General features: G+C 39.4%; 1 protein-coding gene across 4 annotated transcripts in view; it reads left to right on the top strand.

The window, feature by feature from the left end:
- Positions 1 to 14580, top strand: part of BRCC3 (BRCA1/BRCA2-containing complex subunit 3) — a 54119-nt gene extending 39539 nt beyond the window's left edge. For 2 of the 4 annotated variants that reach the window (XM_032398737.1, XM_032398734.1), the window contains 4 exons: positions 4832 to 4963; positions 5458 to 5501; positions 10411 to 10579; positions 11754 to 14578. In XM_032398737.1, the coding sequence (XP_032254628.1) occupies positions 4832 to 4963; positions 5458 to 5501; positions 10411 to 10562 (328 nt within the window). In that variant the 3' untranslated portion in view covers positions 10563 to 10579; positions 11754 to 14578. Of the gene's footprint in view, positions 1 to 4831; positions 4964 to 5457; positions 5502 to 10410; positions 10581 to 11753 lie in introns of those variants that run through there. The other 2 variants (XM_032398736.1, XM_032398735.1) reach the window with 2 other exon arrangements.
- The last annotated feature ends 7515 nt before the right edge of the window (positions 14581 to 22095 follow it).

The raw sequence follows: 22095 nt of genomic DNA, 5'->3' as shown, positions 1-22095 counted from the left end.
GTTCCATTTATGTCAACTCTGATAAATGATATTTCCTTCTCTTTGCTTACTTTGAGCTTCACTTGTTCTTTTTCTATTTTTTTCTTCTATTTGTCTTAAGGTGTATGGAAGCTGAGTTCATTCATTTGAGATCTATTTTCTTTTTTTATAGAAATTTATGTAAATTTCCAAGTACTCCTTTAGTTGTATCTCACAAATCTTGCTGTGTTTTTCATTTTTATTCAGTTCAAAATAATTTGTAATTTTCCTTTTGACTTCCTCATTGATCCATAGGTTATGTATGTATGTATGTATGTATGTATTATACAGTTTTATTGAGATATAATTACATAAAACATTGTATAAGTTTTAGGTGTAGAGCATAATGATTTGATACATGTATATATTGCAAAATAATTAGCACAAGTTTAGTCAACATCCATCATCTTGCATAGTTACAAATTGCTTTTTTTTTTTAAGATTTTATTTATTTGACAGAGAGAGAGAGAGAGAGTAGGAACACAAGCAGGGGGAGTGGGAGAGGGAGAAGCAGGCTTCCCGCGGAGCAGGGAGCCGGATGCGGGGCTCGATCCCAGGACCCTGGGATCATGACCTGAGCCGAAGGCAGATGCTTAACGACTGAGCCACTCAGGCACCCCTACAAATTGCTTTTGTGTGTGTATGTGTGTGTGTGTGTGTGTGTGTGTGTGTGTATGATGAGAACTTTTAGGATTTATTCTCTTAGTAACTGTCAAATATATAATACAGTATTGTTAACTATAGTCATCATGTTGTACATTACATCCCCAGGACTTATTTATGTTTTAATTAGATGAATTTACCTATTAAAGAAAACTATTTTAAAATTAGATAGCAAAGACAAACCCAACTCTATGTTCTATGCGAGAGTCAAACAAAACACAAAGATTCAAAAAGGCTAAAAATAAAGGGATGGGCAAAAATATATCAGGAACATGGGAACAGTAAGAAAGCAGGAGTTGCAATCACAGCAAGATCAGGATCAAAGGCAAGGAAGCTCACTATTTCTTTTTTCTTTATTCTTTTTTTTGCGTGTATTTTCACTGAGATAATTTTTCCATATTTTATTATTTTTTTTAAGTTTAAGTTTTTATTTTCACTCCAGTTAGTTAACATATAGTGTAGTATTAGATTGTATACAGTATAGTGATTCAACACTTCCGTACAACACCCGGTGCTCATTGCAAGTGCACTCCTTCATCTCCATCACCTACTTCGCCCATTCCCCCACCGACCTCCCCTAAGGGGACCATCAGTACATTCTCTATAGTTAAGAGTCTGTTTCTTGGTTTGCTTCCTCTCTTTTTTCCCCCTTTGTTCATTTGTTTTGTTTCTTAAATTCCACACAAGTGAAATCACATGGTATTTGTCTTTCTCTGACTGACTTATTTCACTTAGCATTATACTCTCTAGATCCATTCATGTCATTGCAAATGGCAGGATTTCTTTCTTTTTGATGGCCGAGTAGTATTCCATTGTGTATACATACCACATCTTCTTCATCCATTCATCTGTCAGTGGACACTTGGGCTGTTTCCATACTTTGGCTGTTGTTGATAATGCTGCTATGAACATCAGGGTACATGATTCCCTTTGAATTAGTATGTTTGTATTCTTTAGGTAAATACTTAGTAGTGCAATTGTGGGATTATAGGATAGTTTTATTTTTAACTTTTTGAGGAACCTCCATACTGATTTCCATAGTGGCTGCACCAGTTTGCATTCCCACCAACAGTATAAGAGGATTCCTTTTCCTCTACATCCTCACCAGCACCTGTTGTTTCTTGTATTTTTGATTTTAGCAGTTCTGGCAGATGTGAGCTGATATTGTAGGTTTGATTTGCATTTCCCTGAGGATCAGTGATGTTGAGTATCTTTTCATGTGTCTGTTGGCCATCTGGATGTCTTCTTTGGAAAATGTCTATTCATGTCTTCTGCCCATTTTTTAATTGGCTGCCCATCTTTTAATTGGATGATTCATGTTTTGGGTGTTGAGTTTTATAAGGTCTTTCTATATTTTGGATACTAACCTTTTATCAGATATGTCATTTGCAGATATCTTCTCCCATCGCTTCTCGGCCTTTTGGCTAAGGTCAAGTGCAGATATCTTCTCCCATTCAGTAGGTTACCATTTCCAGTACTCTTCATTTCTGTTTCCATCTGTTATCATTTTCTTTCTTCTTAAATGTCTTTTAATGTTTCTGGTAGTGTAAGTCTTCTGGTGAAATATTCTTTCAACTTTCGTATGTCTGAAAAAAGTCTTCAATTCTATCTTTAAAAAATATTTTCAATAGGTAAAAAAACTCTAGGGTGGCCATTTTTTCTTTCAGAACTATAAAGATATTTCTCTACCATCCAATGAGAAACCGGCTATCATCTTTACCTTTGTTTCTGTTTACTTAATATGACTTTTTTTCTGACTTCTCTTAAGATTTTCTCTTTTTCACAGTTTTAAGCTATTTGATTATAGTGTGCCATGGTGTAATTGTTTTCATGTGTTCTGTACTTGGGTTTCATTGAGCTTAGACATGTGGATTTATATTTTTCATCAAATTTACAAAAATCTCAGCTATTATTTCTACAAGTTTTTTTTTTTTTTTTTTTTTTTTTTTTTCTGTTCCACTCTCTCGTTTTCTTTGGATATTCCAATTATACACATATTTGGCCACTTGACGTTGTCTCACAGTTCACTGATGTTGTGTTCATTGTTTTTTGGTCTTTTTTTTTTTCTATCTGTGATTTATATAGTTTCTATTGCTATGTCTTCAAGTTCACTAATCTTTCCTTCTGTAATATTTAATTTCCTGTTAATCCTATCCATTTTCAATCTTTCCTCTAGCTTCCTGTACACACACAGAATATTTATAATGATAATGGTTATTTCAAGAAGCTTTTCTTCTAATTCTTTCATCTTTGATATTTCTTGCTCTATTTTGGTTGATTTATTTTTTTCTTATGTATGGGTCACATTTTTCTGCTTCTTCCTATGCCTAGTAATTTTATATGAATGCCAGATACTGTTAATTTTACTAAATAACCCTTTGAGGTTTCATATCTAGCCAGAAAGCACTTTGTTTATCAGCTTTCTTTTATTGTTAGAAAGAAAACTCATGTATCTGATCTTATTTTTTTCTTTCTAAAGAAAAGTTAATAGGTTTCTGCAACTCTAAGGAACGTTTTGTCACCAAAAATTAAGGAACGTTTGAATTGAATAGACTGGAAGGTGTGGAGAAAGAAAAATGAGTTAGACCAGTCATTCCCAAACTTGGCTGAACATTGGAATCACCTGAGTAGTTTAAAAAATACACTGAGCCAATCTGAAAAGGCTATATACTACACGATTCCAACTATAAGACGTGCTATACAAGGAAAGGAAAAACTATGGATACAATAAGAAGATAAGTGGTTGCTAGGGGTTAGGGAAGAGAGAGGGTTGAATAGGGAGCATAGAGGATTTTTTAGGGCAGTGAAATTATCCTGTATGATGTTATAATGGTGGATACATGCTATTATACATTTGTGAAAACCCACAAAATGTACAACCCCAAGAGTGAATCTTTTTTTTTTTTAAGATTTTATTTATTTATTTGAGAGAGAGAGAGAGAAAGAGAGAGAGAGCAAGAGGGAGAGGAAGAGGGCAAAGAATCTGAAGCAGACTCTGTGCAAGGCACAGAGCCCGATGTGGGGCTCGATTATGACCTGAGCCAAAACCAAGAGTCAGACACTTAACCGACTGAGCCGCCCAGGCACCCCAGTATTTGTGAATTTCTTACCTAGTTTCCTTCAGGGGAGAGAATGGGAACTGAGGGCCACTGGTGAACACTGAGTTAGAACAAGTGAGCATTTATATGAGTAATCCCATCTACATCATGAATCTGATGGAATCATTGAAAAATCTGCAGCTACTCTTCCCCAGGCTTTGTGATCAATGTGTTCAACCCCAATGGCAACTTCTCAACCAAAAACAGCATCAATTAGCTATTCCCCTTGTCTGGGGGAGTGAACATAAGGACCTTGAACTCCCAAGGCCTCCGTTAAGTTTATGAAAGTGGCCTCACATTTTCTAGGAGAGTGGGGAATATTGACTCTGCAAATGGGCTTCTAATTTGCTCCCCAGATGAGCTCAGTTTGAATTCAGTCAACTTTGAAGTTGAGCTACTAAATGAATGACAGGAATGTCTAATCTTTGAGTATACTGTATCCCAAAATTTCTATTAAGGGTATAGAAAACTTCTGATTATGACAACTCGGCATTAAAAACTAACCCATTCTTGATATATATCCAAAGAAAATGAAATACGGATCTCAAAATGATATCTGTAGTCCAGTGTTCTTTGCAGAATTATTCACAATAGTCAAGATACAAAAACAACCTAAAGGTCTGTCAATGGATGAATTGAAATAAATAAAAATAGTCAAACTCATTGAAGCAGAGAGTAGAATGGTGGTTGCCATGGCAGGAGTGGTGGAAGGGAAAATGAGGGAGTGTTGGTCAAAGGGTACAAAGTTTCAGGATGAATGAATTCTGGAGATCTAATGCACAACATGGTGACTACCGTTTACTGTATTATAAACTTGAAATTTTCTAAGAAGGTAGATCTCAAGTATTCTTACAGACACACAAAGAATGGTAACTATGTGAGGTAATGGATATGTTAATTGGCCTGAGTGTGGTGATCATTTTACTCAAAATATCATTATCAAAACAAAGATTTGTACACCTTAGATATCTATAATTCCTTTTCGTCAATTATACCAAAATAAAGCTAGAAACAAACAAACATAAAACGGACCTGAATCGATTGTCTTGCAGGTATGAGAGGATTGAAATTCCCATCCATATTGTACCTCATGTAACCATTGGGAAGGTGTGCCTTGAATCAGCAGTTGAGCTGCCCAAGATCCTGTGCCAAGAGGAGCAGGACGCATACAGGAGGATCCACAGGTAGGGCCCTCGCTCCTCTCCCGTCTCTACCTCTCAGGGCCTGGGCCCGCTTCTCCTCTTCTTGAGTCCCCTTTCCTTTCACCTCTCTGTGAGAAGGTGTGTTAATAATCTATTTAACATTCATTTCTCTCCTACTGCACTTTGGCTCCTTCAAGGGCAATGGTACTTTTTGGATGTTAAAAACAAAACCGAAAACAACTGCATCTTAGCAGCCCTATTGCCAAGCACTGGGTCTTACCCACGAAATGTGTACTATAGGAAGTGACAGACAGCAATTGCAAATTATCTCTTTGAATTCTCTTGAAGTTCTGAATAAAAGTACATCCTCCAAATCATGAAAAATTTAACTATGATGGAATTTAAATTATACATATCAATCCAATCCAATTCGCAAAGGTCTGGTGCAGTTTATCATTTTGTTACATAGTCTATGACCATTTTGTTTTCCCTTCACTGCTGCTTTGCTACTAACCTGAACTGTTTTATCCCTTTAGCCTTACACATCTGGACTCAGTAACCAAGATCCATAATGGCTCAGGTAAGATTGCTGTTTTCTAGAATATAGGCAGTGAGGGTGCCTGGGTGGCTCAGTCATTAAGCGTCTGCCTTTGGCTCAGGTCATGATCTTGGGGTCCTGGGATCGAGCCCCCGTCAGGCTCCCTGCTCGGTGGGAGGCCTGCTTCTCCCTTTCCCTCTCCCTCTGCTGCTCCCCCTGCTTGTGCTCTCTCACTCTCTCTCTTGAATAAATAAATAAAATCTTTAAAAAAAAAAGACTTTAAAAAATAAAATATAGGCAGTGATCTCTGAAATATTCAGCTGACAGAAACAAATTTAGTTTATGTGCTTGAAGTAATAGGTTCAAGTTCTCCTTGAATTTCCTTTTCCAAGAGCTTTGCCATTCATTAATCCTGCTCCCAACTTTTCTTTTGAACCCTGCAGACCCTTTACTGTATATGCTACCTAGAGTAAGGCTGGAGGAAAGACTGGGACGAACTTTATGATCGACTTTCTCGGTGGTATGCTGGTACATGTTTAATACCCAGTTCTCAGGGAGGAGGAAGGGCCCTGATTTTTTGTGTTTGCCAGTTTCCATGGTGTAATACTCCTACCATGGCTGATTTTAAACAACTAATGTGGCCTCAACCAGCTCACAGACTTCTGAAATTTCGGTAGTTGGCTTTCATGGGCTGATCTAAATTGGTTCCAGCACAGCACTACCAGCCTAGTATGGTGGGAGTTGAAAGAGATGGATAGACAGACAGATAAAAGGGAAGGTATGAAGGAAGAAATCTTTTCATGTCAATAAACACAGAAGGAATTCCTATACAAGGCCAAGGAGCAGAAAACTCAATACAATATACATGCTGAATCACTTTCCTCCAGCATACACACCTACCCTACCATACCTTCTCTTTGAATAACCCTGATTCCCAGACCACTTTGTGTAGTCTTTCCCAGTGACTGGCAGAGTCACCAGTGAGGAAGAAAGGGAGGCTTTCAAGTTATAGGCCATTACTTTGAGAGGAAAAGAAGAGATAGCTTGGTATATCTCTCCCATCATTTCTGTCTGGAGGTAAAATACGGCGAAGAATTAAAAGTTGGTAGTATATGACATGTAGCCATATTCTAAAGCCACAGTAATTTATTTTATTTTATTTTAAAGATTCTATTTATTTACAGCGAGAGAGGGAACACAAGCAGGGGGGAGTGGAGAGGGAGAAGCAGGCTTCCCGCCAAGCAAGGAGCCTGACGCGGGGCTCGATCCTAGGACCCCAGGACCATGACCTGAGCCGAAGGCAGATGCCTAATGACTGAGCCACCCAGGTGCCCCCACAGTAATTTAAATAGTATGGTAATAACTAAAAAATGAACAAATAAATCAGTAGAACTGAATAGAGCCCACAAATGGGCCCAATGTGTGTATAAGAATTTATATTTAAGAAAGATATTACTTCAAATCAATAAAAAAGGATGGATTATATACCAGTGTTGGGACAGTTCCTTTGTTTGATAGTTTCTTCATTCAGGAAGTATCTGTGTGCCAGCTCTCAGCTCGGCACTATTCCAGGCACTGGGGTTCAGTGCTGAACAAAAGAGACATTCTTAACTTTCATGGACTTCTGTTCTTCTATTTCCATTTGGGGGAAAATAGATTCCTAACTAACATCATACACAAAAAATAAATTCCAGATGTAGTTAAGCTTTTTAAAAAATGTTTAAGTTTGTTTGTTTGTTTATGTAATCTCTACACCCAATGTGGGGCTCAAACTCATGACCCTGAGATCAAGAGTTGCAGGCTCTTCTGACTGAGCCAGCCAAGCGCCCCTATATTTGAACTTTGACTATTAAATGTGGGATAGCCACTTTGGGAAAGAGTTAGCAATTACAGTTACCAAATGTTCCACCAGTTGTACGTATACCCCAAAGAGCTGAAAACAGGTGTTCAAATGAAAACTTGCATAGGAATATTCATAGCAGCATTATTCACAATAGCCAAAAGGTGGAAACAACCCAGTGTCTGTCAGTGGGTGAATGGACAAAGTGTGATCCATCCATACAATGGAGTACTGTTCAACAACAAAAAGGACTACTGATACATGAACCACCTGGATGAATCTCAAGAGCATTATGCCAAGTGAAAGCAGGATTACACAAAATGCTACATACTTTATTGTTCCATTTATATGAAATTCAAGAATAGGCAAAAGTCATCTGTGGTGACAGCAAGTAGATCAGCAGCTGCTGGGGCCAAAGGGCAAAGGGAACTGCAGAGGGGCCTCTGGGCTGATGGAAAGGATCTGTTTCTTCACTAGAGATCGTTACCACAGGTACACGTTTGTCAAAACTCAGTGAACTGTACACTTTAAATGGGGTCATTTTATTGTCTATAAATTATGCCCCTTATAGCTCATTTTATTTTATTTTTTAAGATTTTATTTATTTGAGAGAGAGAGAGAGAGCATGAACAGGGTGGAGGGGCAGAGGGAGAGGGAGAAGCAGGCTCCCCACCGAGCAGGGATCCCGATGCAGGACTTGATCCTAGGACCCTGGGATTATGACCTCAGCTGAAAACAGACACCTAACTGACTGAACCACCCAGGCGCCCCCCCCCCCTTTCTAGCTCATTTTAAAAGTTAAAAAAATACAGGAGGAAAATAAAGAGGATATTTTTCAAACTCTGGGAAGACTTGGCCTAATTAAGCTGACTAAGAAAGAATGAAAGACTTGGGATGCCTGGGTGGCTCAGTCGTTAAGCGTCTGCCTTCGGCTCAGGTCATGATCCCAGGGTCCTGGGATCGAGCCCTGCATCGGGCTCCCTGCTCAGCGGGGAGTCTGCTTCTCCCTCTCCCTCTGCCCCTCCCCCTGCTCATGCATGCTCTCTCTCTCTCTCTCAAATAAAATCTTTTAAAAAAAAAAAGAATGAAAGACTTTTATAGAAAAATCAAATTGTTCATAAATATCTTTAGAAGAAGTATGGATTAAGATGGCAGTTTTTCACCTTTTCTTTTGGCAAAGATTAAATTGAGAGGTATTTAGGTGAAGATGTGGGGGAAGTGAACGCTCCCATATACTGTTCCTGGAGGTATAATTTGGTGCAATCTGGAAAATACTGGCTAATCAGTTTTATTTATTTATTTTTAAAGATTTTATTTTATTTATTTGACAGAGAGAGAGAGAGACAGCTAGAGAGGGAACACAAGCAGGGGGAGTGGGAGAGGGAGAAGCAGGCTTCCTGCAGAGCAGGGAGTCCGATGCAGGGCTCGATCCCAGGACCCTGGGATCATGACCTGAGCCAAAGGCAGACGCTTAATGACTGAGCCACCCAGGCGCCTCTGGCTAATCAGTTTTAAAATAAATATGTACTTGAATCTAACAGTTCCACCTCTAGAAATGTATCCTTCAAAAATTTGTAGGACAAGTATGCAAAAATAAATTTAAAGGGATATTAACCACAGTCTTTGTAATAGCAAAAAAATGGATGCCACTGAAGTGTCCGTCAGTAGAAGACTCATTAAATTGGTACATCAATGGGGCGCCTGAGTGGTGCAGTTGAAACTCTTGGTTTCAGTTCAGGTCACGATCTCAGGGTTGTGAGATGGAGCCCCTTATCGGGCTCCATGCTCAGTGTGGAGTCTGCTTGAGGCTCTCTCTCCTTCTCCCTCCCCATCTGCCCCTGCCCTGCTCGTGCTCTTTCTCTCTCTCTCTCTAACATAAATAAATACATCTTTAAATTGGTACATCCATTCTGATGAATATTGTGCAGCCCTTAAGAAAGAAAGCCAGATCTTTCCTGACACAGAAAGATGTCATTGTTATGTGGTAAAAAAGTAACATCCAAAATCATACAGTTTTTCTTCAAAAGTATACATACAAATGTACACAGGTACACAGGTATGTCGTATACATACATCTTGGAAGATATTACAGTGGTCATTTTCAGTAAGTCATATATTTTTTTAAAGATTTTATTTATTTGAGAGAGAGACAGCACGAGCAGGGTGGAGGGGCAGAGGGAGAGGGAGAAGCAGACTCCCAGCTGAGCAGGGAGCCTGACACAGGGCTCAATCCCAAGAATCATGCCCTGAACCAAAGGCAGATGTTTAACCGACTGAGCCACCCAGCCACCCAGGCGTCCCTCAATAAGTCATGTATTATGAAGGAGAGAAAGGTATTTCCATTAGGCAGAGTTTGTTTTAGAATGAGTACTATAAGGGCACCTGGGTGGCTCAGTTGGTTAAGCGTCTGCCTTCGGCTCAGATCATGATCTCAGGGTCCTGGGATCGAGCCCCGCATCAGGCTCCCTGCTCCACAGGGAGCCTGCTTCTTCCTCTCCCGCTTCCCCTGCTTGTGCTTTCTCTCTGTCCGTCAAATAAGTAAATAAAATCTTAAAAAAAATGAGTGCTATAGAATCTTTGTCTCACCATCAAGCTGAATATGAAAGATGGTAACTCCCTTGCTCTTCATCTCTCTGTTTTTTCCTCATTTTGAAAGAGTAGCTTTCAGGTGAGTTGAATTAATGTATTTATTTCTTAAATATGCAAAACATTCGAGCAATTTTCCTAGTGGACTTGTGGAAAACTAAGTTGCAGAAAGCAGAGTTCTAGCTCTCTAGGGTTTATGGTCATTTGTCATTTACACCGTGCAAAGGCCTAAGGGCTGGGGAAAGAAACCTATAGTTCTCAGCCCTTTTGTGTAAGGGAGTAAAGATCTGGTTATCTTTCTTCTCTCTGCATAGCCGGGCTTCCCTCTGGCTGATGGATCTAGGGATATTCAGAATGGCCTCAAAATAGGTGTCTTCTTTGCTCAGCTCTTCTGTCTTTCTCCTGGCTAGCAATACAAAATCATCTGCTAGTCCTACCTCCTGCTCCAACTGCTTCTTTCTGTGCTCACAACTGGGGAGCCGTTGGTGGTGGAGGGTTATCTCATCCGTGTTCTTCCTGTTGAAGTGTTCACCAAGAATCTGTGCAGTCAAATGTCAGCAGTCAGCGGGCCTCTCCTGCAGTGGCTGGAGGACAGACTGGAGCAAAACCAACAGCATCTGCAGGAGCTGCAACAAGAAAAGGAAGAGCTTCTGCAAGAACTTTCTTCTCTAGAATAAAGTCGGGGAACAGTGGGGTAAACAAACTTTTTTTCTTCCATTTGTATATTAAGCATGGTCTGAAAATTCACCCACCTCGTGTGTAGTCAGACAATGGAGCAGCTCTCTTTATCTCCCAGTGGATGAGTTTTAATAATGCAATAAACACAAGATGTCTTCCTGAAAGTTTCATTAGGAATCAGTGAACACTCTTACCTGTAACTGGCCTACAAAGTACATGTGAAGATGCTTTAAGTAGACAAAGTTTTTTTAAAGGCTATGGGAGGTCCATTGGCAAGGACATCTTGTAATAAAATGTCCTAGGAACATATTTTAAATACTTACTTCTCCCTTGTTTAACTTTGAAGTCCTTATTTTCAATTTTAGACACTCCCTAGAGTAAGCTAAAGGAAGAAGAGTATTTCATGTTTCAATTTTATAGTTACGAGGTTTATGTTGGACAGGTACACGAGTATACTAGAGTTAGTGGAAGGAAGTGAAGGTGACTTATTAGCACCCCGCCTCTACTCTTAGCCCTCATTGAGAGGCATATGTCTTACGTCTTCCTTCTTGATCTCTAAAATATTAGGTATTCTAAGATACCTATCAAAGGTTGAATCTGTGTGGGTGCCCTTTCTAACCATATAGATGAGTTCTAGCATATTTGACTCTGAAGCAAATTCCTATTGAGCAGATCCTATTTACCTCGGAACTTCCATTATAATATAAATATGTTTTTCCAGAAACATTAAGGACCTAGGATGTAACAAAAATCATGTTTTAACAAGTTCTGTTGCATTACTCTTTCCGTGTATAACCACAAAAGGTAAGTGCGTCTTTAGAAAAGAGTCAAGCCTATTGCATACTGGAAATTAAAGTGGGCATTGGAGGAGGTGGGAAGAAAGAAAACAATCCCAACAATAGTGACAAAGGGTTGGGTTTTGTGTTTGTTTTTTCTTCTTGTTTCTCCCTAGATTATTGTTTTTCATATTTCAATGTGAAATGCACCTGTAGTCCACCTGCATGAGAATCACTTGGAGGTCAAACTTTATCTCTGGGGGTGGAACCGAGAAATCTTCATGAACCCCCAGCTGATTCTAAGGCATACTATAGTTTAAAAACCACTACCGTAGGGCATATGGAGTGTAAATGCTGTATTTTCCTTAATTTCCCACAGCCACAGTTCTTCTCTATTCTTTTCTTTCCCTATAGGAAAAATGAAAATATCCAGGTATAAAATTAATTAAGCTAAATCAATTTTGAAGAAGTTGGAGGACTCACATTACCTGACTTCAAGACTTGCTCTAAAGCTACAGTAATCAAGACAGTGTGGTTTATGCCCAACTGATTTTGACAAAGGGTAAAAGCATTTCAGTGGAGTAGGATAGACAGTCTTTTCAACAAATTATGCTGGAGCAATTGATACCCATAGGCAAAAAAATGAACTTTGAACTAAACTGCACACCTTAGACAGAAATTAACTCAAAATATATCATGGACTTAGATGTAAGATGTAAAACTATAAAACTTTTAGGAAAAAAATCATAGAAAAATCATCAGGACCTTGGGCTAGGCAACAAGCTCTTGGCCTTCACTACAAAAGCACAATCCTAAGAGGAAAACAATATACTGGACTTCATCAAAATGAAAAACTTTTGCTCTGTAAAAAATTTAAGAGGAGGAAATCATTGAGAGAAATTATTTGCAAACCGTATGTCTGATCAATCTAGACTAGATAAAGTCAACAATAAAAAAACCATCCAATTGCAAATGAGCAAAAGACATGAATAGACATTTCACTAAAGAGGATATATGGATGGCACATGAAAAGATGTTGAACTTCGGTAGTCATCAGGGAATGCAAATTAAAACCACACTGAATTATGATTACATACTTATCAGAATGGCTAAAGAAAAAATAATGAAAATACCAGATGCTGTTGAGCATACAAACTGGATCTCTCATACATTACTTATAGGAATGTTAAATGGTACAGCTACTCTAGAAAAGAGTTTGGGAATTTCTAATAAAGTTAAACATCCATGTATCAGACAACCCAGCAGTTGCACTCCTGGATTTTTATCCCGGAGAAATGAGAAGCTATGATGGCACAAAAATTTGTACACAGATGTTCTTAGCAGCTTATTTGTAAGAGCTAAAAACTGGAAATAACCCAGATGTTCTGCAATTGAGTGAGTGATTAAACCAAACATCCGTACCATGGAATACTACTCTGCAATGAAGAGAAACAGATGACTATTGATATACACAACTTGGGTAGACCTCAAGGGTATTATGATGAATGAAAAGGCCAGTCTCAAAAGGTCACATACTATATGATTGCATTCTTGAAATGACAAAATTCTAGAAATGAAGAATAGATTAATGATTGCCAGGGATAGGGACTGGAGGGGGTATGGGATATGTGTGACTATAAAGGGATAACACAGGATGTTCATTTGTGCTGATGGAACAGTTCTGTATCTTGATTATGGTGTTGATTACATTATCTGTGCTAAAACTACATAGACCTACACACACCCACAAATGAACGCATGTGAAATCTAGTGAAACTGAATAAGGTCTGTAGTCGAGTTAGCAGTATTGTGCTATTGTCAATATGTCAGTTTTGAAGTTGTACTATAGTAACATAAGATCTTGCCACTGGGGGGAAACTGGGTAAAGGGTACATGGGACTCACTGTACTATTTTTGCAACTTCCTGTAAATCTATAATTATTACAAAATAAAAAGTTAGACGTATTAAATAAGGAACTAGGAGGAATGGTACTTAATTTATGAAATAAGAGTGATGAAAAGAAAACCCAAGGGGAATAAAATGATTTGAATGTTTTTACGGGCCAATGTTGAGCACATGTCCCTTTCCTTTTCTGGGCTTCATTTTTTTCATTTATAAGGTTAGAGTGGATCACCACCGAGGTTCCTTTTAGCTCAGTGTTCAGTCTTTAAAAGTGTTCAGCATCACAAGGAACAGTGATATAAAGAAGATGTATCATTAATTTCCCACCTGCACCAATCGGGCTTACTTTACACAAAATATTGCACTCCCTATGCAACCCTGCACCCCTTCTGGTCAGTAGATTCTCTATTTTCAATCACAGCCAAGACTCTGACGGGAACAATATATACACTTGCCTTCTCTCTCCATTTTGTCATTTCCTGTTCATTCAAGTCATTGCATTCTGACCTCTGTCCATGTCACTCCATTCATACCACTCCTGCCAATGTCACCAGTGACCTTCAGGACACAGTGAATGTCAATAGATGCTTTTCGTGCCCGTAATGAACCTCTCCGTCTTTAAAAAAGTCTTTAAAATCTGCCTCTCTTGGCTTCTGCTGTTTTCCGGTTTTTCTGTTCTCTAGCTGTTCCTTCTCAAATTCATTCATAGGCTTCTCTATTGCTGCTCACCTATATGGAGTTGACAGACAAGTCTGTGTCTCCATTCAGACCTCTATGTGAACTCTAGATCTACATTGCCACCTGCCTTCTACACATTTCCACTGGCTCTCTTAATACTTATAAATCTGAACTCGTGGTTTTCAATCTAAACCATATTAGGGAATATTTCTTACCAGTGTTTCTTACCTCAGTGAATTGAGCAACCATTTGCACAAATCAGAAATCGAATAGACATCCTTAACATCTCTCTCCATCACCTTCTGAACTATTTACACTGGTAGAGTTATGGCAGTTTGAAATTATTTTTCTAACCTGATAATCTGAGTCGTAATCTATAAAACAGGCAGTTGGGGGGAAAAGGTGGTTACATGGAGGTGTCAAAGTGCCTGGCGGCTGAGGAAGCAGGGCTGGAATTACTGCACAGAAGTATTGGTGGGGGAAAATCTAGTGAATCTGTGGTGTGCTGGTACCCTCAGGGTGAGGAGGTAGCAAACCATCAGTCCATTAAACAAATAAGTAACTTGATTGTGCAAATACTGAGGATAGTGGGAGCTAGGTTTCTCAGTGTCAGAAAAATAACTTAACAAACATGAAAAGAGGGAAGGGTAAAATGAACCTCAAGAGATTGGATTGAAATTAGAAGTATTTATATGGAGTTTTTTCAAAGGAAAAAAAAATATATATGCACAGATAGTGATGTATATGTATGTATACATACATATATATATATATATATATATATATATATATATATATATATATACATTTCTTCACTCTGTCCACTAACAGAGATTAGAAGTAGCTATGAACACATCTATCACCTAGATTTTGGTTCTCAAATACTGTCCTTCACTAAAGGTAAACAGCGACCCCTGAAAGAAATGGCTCATTCCAGGGCTAGAGCAGAGAAAGTATGATATATGCCCAGACCATCTTTTTGAACCATTTAAGTAAGCAAATTGGTCCAGCCTGAAGGGGCTCCCATTGGCCAAATCTGGGACAATTTGTGCATCAAAATAGAGTGAAGGATTATAATACTTTGAATAATATAATAATGTGAGTCCACACTGATAAAAATGAATAGGTGGGTCAACTAATAAATGTAGAAGGAATGATGAAATTAGAAAATTACCCTTGGGTAATCATCATAGTAGTGGTTGATTCAGGTGAGGGTCATCAGTGGATGCTAAGACAGGTTGATGGGTGGTTTAACTATCAAGGACATGAAAAATAGGTTAAGGCCAAGGAGTTTCCCTGGACAAAAAGACGTTTAAGACATGAGAACTAAGTACAATGTGTGTTCCTATATTGGATTCTGGACCAGAAAGGAAAAAGAAATTGTTGGGACAGTTGCAATATTTCAATGGGGTCTTTGGATTGGATTGCAGTGTTGTATTCCCTGATTTGGGGGGGTATGTGTATAGGGTGACAGCTCTGCCATGGTGCCTTGGTACCTGTGTGGTCTCCACATATGCCACATAGGCTTGAACTACCGCTAATCTGGGTCTTTGCAAAACAGATTGAGATCCTCCTGTTACATGAGAGGATGGAGGCCTGTAAAGAACTTGTCTGAGGCCATCTGCCACCCATCTCCCTAGCTCCCCTGGGAGGCTGTTTTGAAGCAGTTCCTCATTGCCTCCTTGGTTCTGATGAGGTATGACGATCACTTACTGCCTCACCCCCTCAGTAGAAATGCTTGGCTGCAGCACGGCAATGGGGTGTTTCACAATTCACTCTGCAGTCTTCCAGCCCCTTTCATTTTGGTTTCATCCATTTTGGTGTGTGGGACAAGGACCACAAGGAGCTGGTACCTTTGATTTCTCTTCCTTCTGCAGATGATGTAAGTAATAAACTATCTGAATCTAAAAAGGGCTTGGGTGGCTTAACTCACCAAATCTGTCAGTCTTGGTCTTGTGCCTTACAAATTTGGTGGCCAACATGAGGCTGGTAAACTTAAAATGCCCTTTTAAAATACAAACGGGGCCAGGTTAAGGGATAAGATAGACTCCCCAGGATCTGGTAGCACAGCTCCCACTGTCCTACACGTTCAGGGATTGCATGGTCTAGGTTAGAAGATAGACACTTGGAAGTAAAGCAGCAGAAAGTAGGACTGAAATAAGCCACCTGATTGGTGCCTTAGCTGTCATTAAAAGTTCATTTGTTATAGCTGGCAAGAGGCCACTTAAAACCAAAAGGAAGGGGTGCCTGGGTGGCTCAGTCGGTTGAGCGTCTGCCTTCGGCTCAGGTCATGATCCCGGGGTCCTGGGATCGAGCCCCGCATCGGGCTCCCTGCTCATCAGGGAAGCCTTCTTCTCCCTCTCCCACTCCCCCTGCTTGTGTTCCCTCTCGCGCTGTGTCTCTCTCTGTCACATAAATAAATAAAATCTTAAAAAAAAAAAAAAAAACCAAAAGCAAATTCAAAGCAGTGCTTATTGATATGAGCAGCTTTGCAGCCTCTCCCAAATCCCTCCGTCCTTTACCCTAATTTCAGCTGCTTTAAGAGAAGAAAGGTCCATTAACTTCCAGCACCACAATGTGAGGAGGTCTGCAGACTCCCCAGTGAAACTGGTGAAAATTATTTTTAAAAACTTGAAGTCTCTGGAAGTGGTCCTGAGGGCAAACACCAAGTCAAATGTCTATTCTAGAAAATCTACAAAAATTTGGTAAGAATCTCTACTTTTTGAACTGAGATCTGCTACCTCCTTCCCCTCTCCCAGCTCAACGAGGAGGAGACTCCACTTCAGACTGGTGCAGCCAAGAAAACAGGGTTCCCTTCCCCCCAACTCCCAGTTGGAGGGCTTTCTTCCCAGGAGGAGCAGGACTTCAGTGTTCCTCATCCTGCTCCCCACTACCTGTTGCTGAGACTTAGTAAGTGCAGGTAAGTGCAGTTGAGAGGTGGGGGCTCCCTTCTCCCATCCAGCCCCCACTCATTGGATGGAGGCTCTAATTTGGGCATGGTGCACTGAGAGTACTGGGTACCTGATCGCCTAGCTCATGAGGTGGTGGTTCCATGCCTGGAGAGGCAAACTGAAAGGAATCTCAGGCTGCTGCAATGCCCCCCCCCCCAACCAAACTGACAATGTAACTCCTAGAGCAGGGGTGTCATACAGAGAGAAGCTTGCCATTGTCCCCATCTTCAGCTCCAGAGTGGTGGCTCTGAGATTTTGCCTAGGCGGAGAAGCAGCCCAGAAAACAGATACTCCTAATCTCTTCCCAGAGGAACTGACTTCACTTGCAACAGAATGTGGAACAGTTCAAGCCTAAGGGCCCTTGTACAAATGGTAGAGATTATGGTGAAAGCCAATGTGTGGAAGTGAATAGCTGGAACAATCTTGAAAAAGAAGAACAAAGTAGGAGGAACACACTAACCGATTTTAAAACTCACACAAAGCAATGGTAATCAAGACAGGTTGGTACTGTCACAAGGATAGACATATAGATCTCTGGAATAGAACTGAGTGTCCAGAAGTAAACCCACACATCTGTGGTCCACTTATCAATAAGGATACCAAGACTATTGAATGGGGGAGAAATAATCTTAACAGCTGATGTGTGGACAATTGCATATCCACATGCAATAGAATGAAGGTGGACACCTACCCCACACCATATTCAAATATCAACCCAAAACGTATCAAAGACCCAAATATAAGAGCCAAAACTATAAAAACCTTAGAAGAAAACATAGCCGTAAATCTTCATGACTTAGGTTTTGGCAATGGAGTCTTAAATATGACACCAAAAGCACAAGCAACAAAGAAAAATAGATAAATTGGACTTCAAAAAGTGAAAAGAATGCAGAGAGTGAGAAAATACTTGCAAATCATATAAATAAGAGTCTAGCATCCAGAATATGTAAAGAACTTTGACGACTCACAAAAAAATTTTTTTAATGGTCAAAGGACATAAATAGGTATTTCTCTGTAGATAAACAAATTATCAATAAGCACATGAAAAGATGCTTGACATCATTAGTAATCAGGGAAATGCAAATCAAAACCACCATGAGATACCAATTCACACGTGCTAGAATAAAGAAGTATGATAATTACAAGTGTTGGCAAGGATACGGAGAAATTAGAACTCTTGTACACTGGTGGTGGGAGTGTGAAATGGACAATAGTGGTTCCTCCAAAAGGTAACTCCACTCCTACGTATACATTGCATAGAACTGAAAACAGGTATTCAAACAACAAGTTATACACGAATGTTTATGTCAGAACTATTCAAAATAGCCAAAAGGTGGAAACAACCCAAATATCTACAAACTGTAATGGATAAAGAAAATGTGGTTTAGCCATACAATGGAATATTACTCAGTGATAAAAAAGAATGAATTACTGGCCCTTGCTATAACATAGATGAATCTTGAAAATATTATGCTACGTAAAAGAAGGCAGATACAAAAGGACACATATTTCATAATTCCATGTATATGGAATGTCCACAATAGGGAAATCCATAGAGACAGCAGATTTGTGGTTGCCAGAGGCTGGAGGGAGTGAGGACACAGGGATGATAGCAAAAAGGTATTGGATTTCTTTTTGAGGTGATGAAAATATTCTAAATTTAACTCTGGTGATGGTTGCACAACTCTGTGACTATAATAAAAACAATTGAATTGTACACTTTAAATGGATTGTATGCTGTTGGTGGGAATGCAAGCTGGTGCAGCCACTCTGGAAAACAGTATGGAGGTTCCTCAAAAAGTTGAAAATAGAGCTACCCTATGACCCAGCAATTGCACTCCTGGGTATTTACCCCAAAGACACAGATGTAGTGAAAAGAAGGGCCACATGCACCCCAATGTTCATAGCAGCCATGTCCACAATAGCCAAACTGTGGAAAGAGCCGAGATGCCCTTCAACAGACGAATGGATAAAGAAGATGTGGCCCATATATACAATGGAATATTACTCAGCCATCAGAAAGGATGAATACCCAACTTTTACATCAACATGGTTGGGACTGGAGGAGATTCTGCTAAGTGAAATAAGTCAAGCAGAGAAAGTCAATTATCACATGGTTTCACTTATTTGTGGAACATAAGGAATAGCACGGAGGACATTAGGAGAAGGAAGGGAAAAATGAAGGGGGTGGAATTCGGAGGGGGAGACGAACCATGACAGACTATGGACTCTGAGAAACAAACAGGGTTTTAGAGGGGAGGGGGTTGGGGGGATGGGTTAGCCCGGTGATGGGTATTAAGGAGGGCACGTACTGCATGGAGCACTGGGTGTTATACGAAAACAATGAATCATGGAACACTACATGATGTAATGTATGGTGACTAACTTAACATAATAAAATAAAATTTAAAAAAATAGAACAGTGGGAGCATAGAAGTCTAAGACTAATGGCCAGTGTGTACAGTGTCCAACACAGTACATAGCAATGATGGGGAACCGTATTTGATTTTCAGCTGTAACTTTTTCCAATTTTCAGTTCATGTATACTTTTTGGTAGTGTTCGATAGTATTACAAGTATTTATAAACAAAGTAAATTGGGCACTCTATAAAAAAAATAAATGGGTTGTATGGTCTGTAAATTATTTCTCAATAAAGCTGCTTATAAAAAATGAAAAAAAGAGAAAAATCTTCTGCGCAGCTCCAGCCAACCCTGCAGGCTGGCCTCTTCCTCTCTACCTCGAACTCCCTAAGCTCCCAGCTGAGGAGATAAGATGTAGTATCTCTTTTTCTTAGAACAAAAACAAAAACAAAAAAATTCTTAGAGTTTGGACAAAACTTGCAGTGAAGAGAAAAAAAGTTTAAAGTAACCTTGTGATGTGAATGAGGCTTGGGCCATTTAATTGTATGTATTGTAAAAATGTGTAATTGGTGTTAAAATATGTTACATGTTTAAATGACACATATTTATAAAGTGTTAGAAACTTTCTCTGATGTCCAGAATTTTTACTGTATAAATAATGTCTTGGTTGTGGCAAGTTGAAAGTTTCAATCTCAATGGCTGTGGCTGATAATCCCCAACAAAATCCAGATGCCTGCCTGCCAGGGAGCATTTCTTGAAACAATGGGGTGAATTCACAATGCTTACTCTTTCTGTCAGCCGGAGGAAAACAGCTGTCTTTCACAAAGTAAAGAACTTTATGTTCCTGATTTAAAAAAAAGCTGTAACTCCTGCCAAAAATTGGCCTATTTTTTCTGTGGTAAAAGAAGCTGCATCAGACTTTGGATCCCCTCTTGGGCTACTGGTGGTGCTAAGACCTTTTTGGGTGATAGTGTTGTTATTTCAGTGCAGTCAGCTGACTGTGGGCACACCTCCGAGGTCCTTGAAGCTAATTTCTATTCTGTTTTTTTCTGATGGACATTCCTCATACCCCTATGCTTATGGCTGATCCATAGGACTAGATGTGCTGAGAATGTTTCATACTTCTTCACGTTGTGAGGGAGGTTCCACAATTAGAACAGTGATGGTGGGGTGGGTGCACACAGCAGTATGGTTTAAGGGAAGCAGTATAGGATACCAGGGCAAGAGAAGTGGGGGATCACAATCCTGATGAAGCAGCCAATAGAAACAGGAGCTGTTAAGGAAACTATTCAGCATGAAGTCTACAGCCTGAAGCACTCCTGTGTCCCCAAGCTCCTTCATTAGTACAGTGATCTTTACCCCAATGTCTTCCCTTTCCTACACTGACGTTCCTGTAGATGCCTAGGCCTAGTTTGGAAGGGAAAGATATATCAGCTCACTGAAGGCCAAAATGGGTTTCTCACCCCCTCCAACCCCAAAATTAAATATTTTTATTTAAATAGGAGGTACCTTTCCAGGAGGGAACTGACACATTTACACACCAAACCGCCTGCCTTGAGTGTGTGCTGCGCCAGGGCCGAGCCTCAGTTAGCCAATGCTGGTTTTCAGTTGTGTAGCCCCTGCCCCAAAAAGGCTTAAAACGGTACATGAGTGAATTCTACAAAACATTTAATTAAGAATTTATACCAATCCTTCTCAAACTTTTGCAAAAAATTAAAGAGGAGGGAACACATCCAAATTCATTTAATAAGGCCAGCATTACCCTCATACCAAAGCCAGATAAGGACACACAATAAAATGAAATTGTAGGCCAATATCCCTGATGAATATAGATGTAAAATTCTCAACAAAGTAGCAGCAAACCAAATTCAACAGCACCATAAAAGGATCATGCATCATGATCAAATGGAACCTATTCCAGGGATGCAAGGATGTTTTAACATTGACAAACCAATCAATGTGATACACCACATTAACAAAATGAAGGTTCCAAGTGTACTTCAACATAATAAAAGCCATAGCCAACAAGCCCACAGCTAACATCATCTTCAATGGTGAAAAGCTGAAAGCTTTTTCTCAAGGTTCAGAAAACAAAACAAGGGTGCCTACTCTCACTCCTTTATTTAACCTAATACTGGTAGTCCTAGGCAGAGCAATTAGGCAAGAAAAAGAAAAGACATCCAAACTGTAAAAAAAGAAGCAAGATTATCTCTGTTTGCAGATGACACATAGACAAACAGACTAGAATAAAGAACACAGGAATAAACCTGCACATACATGGTCAACTAATCTTTGACAAGAGCACCAAGAATACACAATGGGGAAATGATAGTCTTCTCAATAAATGGTGTTGGGAAAACCGGATATCCACACACAAAAGAGTGAAATTAGACCCATATACTACACAATACACAGAAATTAACTTGAAATGGAGTAATGACTTAAATATAAGACCTGAAACCACAAAACTCCTAGAAGAAAACACAGGGAAAATCTCTTTGATATTGATCTTGGTAATGATTTTTTGGATATGACACCAAAAGCACAGAAAACAAAAGCAAAAATAAGCAAGTGGGACTACATCAAACTAAAAAGCTCTGTACAGCAAAGCAAACCATCAACAAAATGAAAATGTAACCTACAGAATGTGAGAAAATATTCGCAAATCATATATCTGGTAAGAAGCTAGTCTCCAAAATATATAAGGAACTAATACAACAGTAGCAAACAAAACAAAACAAAAACAAATAACCTGTCAAAAAATGGGCAAAGGACTTGAATAAATATTTTTTCCAAAGAAGACCTACAAATGGCCAACATGTATATGAAAATCCAGGAAATGTAAACCAAAACCACAAAATATC

The sequence above is a fragment of the Phoca vitulina genome, unplaced genomic scaffold (genome assembly GCF_004348235.1).
Source record: "Phoca vitulina isolate PV1807 unplaced genomic scaffold, GSC_HSeal_1.0 scaffold119, whole genome shotgun sequence".
NCBI classification, from domain to species: Eukaryota; Metazoa; Chordata; class Mammalia; order Carnivora; family Phocidae; genus Phoca; species Phoca vitulina.
The sequence above is the reverse complement of the archived record's forward strand: the minus strand, read 5'-3'. Positions and strand labels throughout refer to the sequence as shown.